At 41.0% G+C, this 3,129-nt stretch overlaps 1 protein-coding gene across 1 annotated transcript in view; it reads right to left on the reverse strand.

Moving 5' to 3' along the window:
- Positions 1 to 1,115, reverse strand: part of LOC105618555 — a 33,212-nt gene extending 32,097 nt beyond the window's left edge. The window contains exons 1-2 of the mRNA XM_012200086.1: positions 930 to 1,115; positions 295 to 486 (exon numbers count right to left, since the gene is read on the reverse strand). Coding sequence (XP_012055476.1) covers positions 295 to 486; positions 930 to 1,115 — 378 coding nt within the window. The remainder of the gene's footprint in view (positions 1 to 294; positions 487 to 929) is intronic.
- Between the last annotated feature and the right edge of the window lie 2,014 nt (positions 1,116 to 3,129).

Here is a 3,129-nt window from a genome sequence, read left to right on the forward strand (position 1 = left end):
ACACACACACGCACACACACATACACGCGCGTTAAACTACGCGTTTACATGCATTTTTAACAAACCGTACATAATTATGGTGTTCGATTTCAAATGTGCTACAGACACGGTCAAGAAAATTGGAATGAAGATAGAATCTTACGCCAGCTGTTGCATCTCCATTGTCACTCGTAAACACAGCAAGCACAACGTTCTCACGTGCCTGCAGCATCAAAGTCCGAAACTCACCGGAATTACTCCGCTTTCAGTCCCCCCTCCCTTCCCCCCATAATTGCGTTCGAAAAAAAAACGTACCTCATCTCTGTCGGTTTGGTCGGTCTGTTGCGTGAGGCCCGATACCCTGAGGACCTCCGCCGTCTTCAGAAAACTACTGAGAGAACGTTGATGCACGTTCACCTCGCCATGATATATAAACTCCACTAAGGCATGCAAGTCGCTGAACGCTACATCCTGGAGCACTATCACTGGGTGTTTGCACGGTGTGCTCTGAAACGGGGGAACGTTCATTGCGCATAATCATTAGGCGATGACGAATGATTTCTTTCTAATATCCATTTCTATTGTAGATTATCTTTGATCTCGATTTAGCTCAGTCTTTATCTTTTTTCAGTTATAAGAATTAGGAAAAGGTAAAGAGTAAATGAAATCTAGATTAAAATTAATCTATATATTGGCAGAGAAATGGCTATAAGGTTGGATCGTTCTACTTTTCGATAAATCTTTAGCTCACTGTCTTACTCTCTTATTCTTTTGTTTATCCAATAAGTAAATTTACCACATAGTTTAACTAAAGATAGAACCGACCTTAAGAGACTTTTAAATTGATTTTATTTACTTGCAAGCGAATCCGCTCCGAAATTCACGTGAATCGTGAACCGGAAGGTTTTCGCTATCATCCAAGACAGGAATAAGGAAGAGACGAGTCTTACCTTGAGCAATTCTCTGAAGTACGGACTACAGGCGGAGAGAACGACGCGATGCGCTTTCAGGCTCTTGCCGTCGCAGGCCAGCGTCACGTCCACAAAGTCCTCATCGTCCCGCAGATTTTCAAACGCCGAGGTTATGCTGCTCTGGTAATTGTTCCATCGCAGACAAAAATGTTGTGTATCTACCATCGTTGTGTCTATTCACCTGCAATTAAAAGTAAGGCCTTGCTGCCACCGATTGGACGACACAACTGTCACTTAAAATTTAAACGCGATGCCCGATCGGCTGCGCCGCTTAAATTAACTTTTGATGGATGTGAGCGCGCGCGCGCGCGCTCACATAATTAAGATTTTCGACTACAAGCCGTTCCTAGGGCACGACTCGTGCCGATAAGCTTGCAAACTGATAATTTTAGATAAGTCCAATTTCGACATTCGAAAACACAATTGCAACGTGTACACATTCGATACTGATAGCAAATCGCAATTGCATGTGTACGACGATATTCCTGATAAACCCCGGAGATTGACTATAAGAAGAAAACGTTGAAAAAGAAAAAAAAATAACACACAACGATTAGATGCATGAGAATTTAGGTTTATATTTGCGTCATATATATTAATTAATTTAACTACTATCTACTCTCAATTTGCGTCACTTGTTACAAGAATGACAAAATTTGATATTCACAAATTTTCTGCAGCGTAGAGAAAAATTAAATCATCGTCGACAAAAAGTATTTTCTAATCAGCAATTGATTCGCCACAAATAAATTTACATAGAGCTTAAAGTTTTCTAAGACTCGAGTCGATTTTAAAAATAAAAGAGCAGAGATGTGTGTGTAAGAGATGTACGTAGAAACGTAAATATAAAATATCCATTACATCGACAAACGATGAGATGTTTACACGTTCCTTTACTCCACAAAATGTCCGCATACGTAATAATCCGAAAACTTTCTTCGCGAAAGACGCGTTTATTAATCAGTCATGCGTAGCGACACAATAAATTGGATTCTATCGAAGAAATAGAGAAATGGCGTATAGATAAACTTACCGCGGCGCGAGGAGAGACATGCGTTTTGTTTGCCCAATTGCGTAGAAAGAGGAGGTGAGGGACGGTGTGATTGCGAGAATAAAACCTAAGAAGAAGCACCGTATGCAATTCGCCGCTTCGCCATACGGGAAAATTAGGTCGTCAAGCTGGAGCCAATTCAGCACGTTGATTAAATAATTCTCCGCTACTTATAAAAGCGGGAGCACTAAATGTGCGCTGATAGTGTTATCTTAGCGTAATGATAAAAAAAAAAGGAACGATCTTAAAACAAATTTACAGAGCTTGTTTCTCGCGCGAGTGTGCCAGCGTGTTGAGAAAAAATGCCGAGGGACATTTAACGAGTTTCCATGGAAAAAGACGTTTGTTTTGAACGTTTTTCTACGCACGAAGGTTTATTAACGAAATTGGAACCGATAGCTATCGCCGCCGGTACATTTGATCGTTTTAACAAATAACAAAATCTGCATAACAGATTCGCAAATCCATTTACACCATCAAATACCGTACGTGTGTGTGTCGGAACTCTATTATAAAATTCTGAATTTCAATCGTTTCCGATTTCGCATTTTTCCCATTACATGATAAAAGGAGGCAAATGAAATGCGAGATGATGCTGCGCAAAGAAAAGTGACTCGACAAGTGAGAAACGTTTGTATCTCCTTCCCTTTAAATCGCATACCGATGTAGAAACTGCTCACTTTGAGTTTCTATATATCTAGGGTCGCGCTATCTCATTCTGCTAAATTTATGTGTGACGAATCCGCGAGATAACTTCGCCAGCGTATATTGTTTGATAACAGACAAAAAAAGGTCGTCTCGCATGATTCGACTGGTAAAAGTAAAAAAAAAAAAAAGTAAAAAGTAACAATTTTCGGACTATCGGCTACTTTCGCGCGCTCTGTTGCCGACGGTATCGCCGTTACTATTTGTATAATTTCGCGCGCAACACAGTCGGTCCACGAGATGACCGCGCGGGTAAAAGAGATTACGCGAGCGGGGAATCTGAGTTTTGAAAATTAGCATGTGTCACACGTTATGTATACCACACTCCCGACGAAACGCCAGTCGACTGAGAAAGAGATACACACGAACATACACACACACACACGCGCGATCGATGAATCGAGATCCCTCCCAATACAATAC

The sequence above is a fragment of the Atta cephalotes genome (assembly GCF_000143395.1).
Source record: "Atta cephalotes unplaced genomic scaffold scaffold00017, whole genome shotgun sequence".
Taxonomy (NCBI): domain Eukaryota; kingdom Metazoa; phylum Arthropoda; class Insecta; order Hymenoptera; family Formicidae; genus Atta; species Atta cephalotes.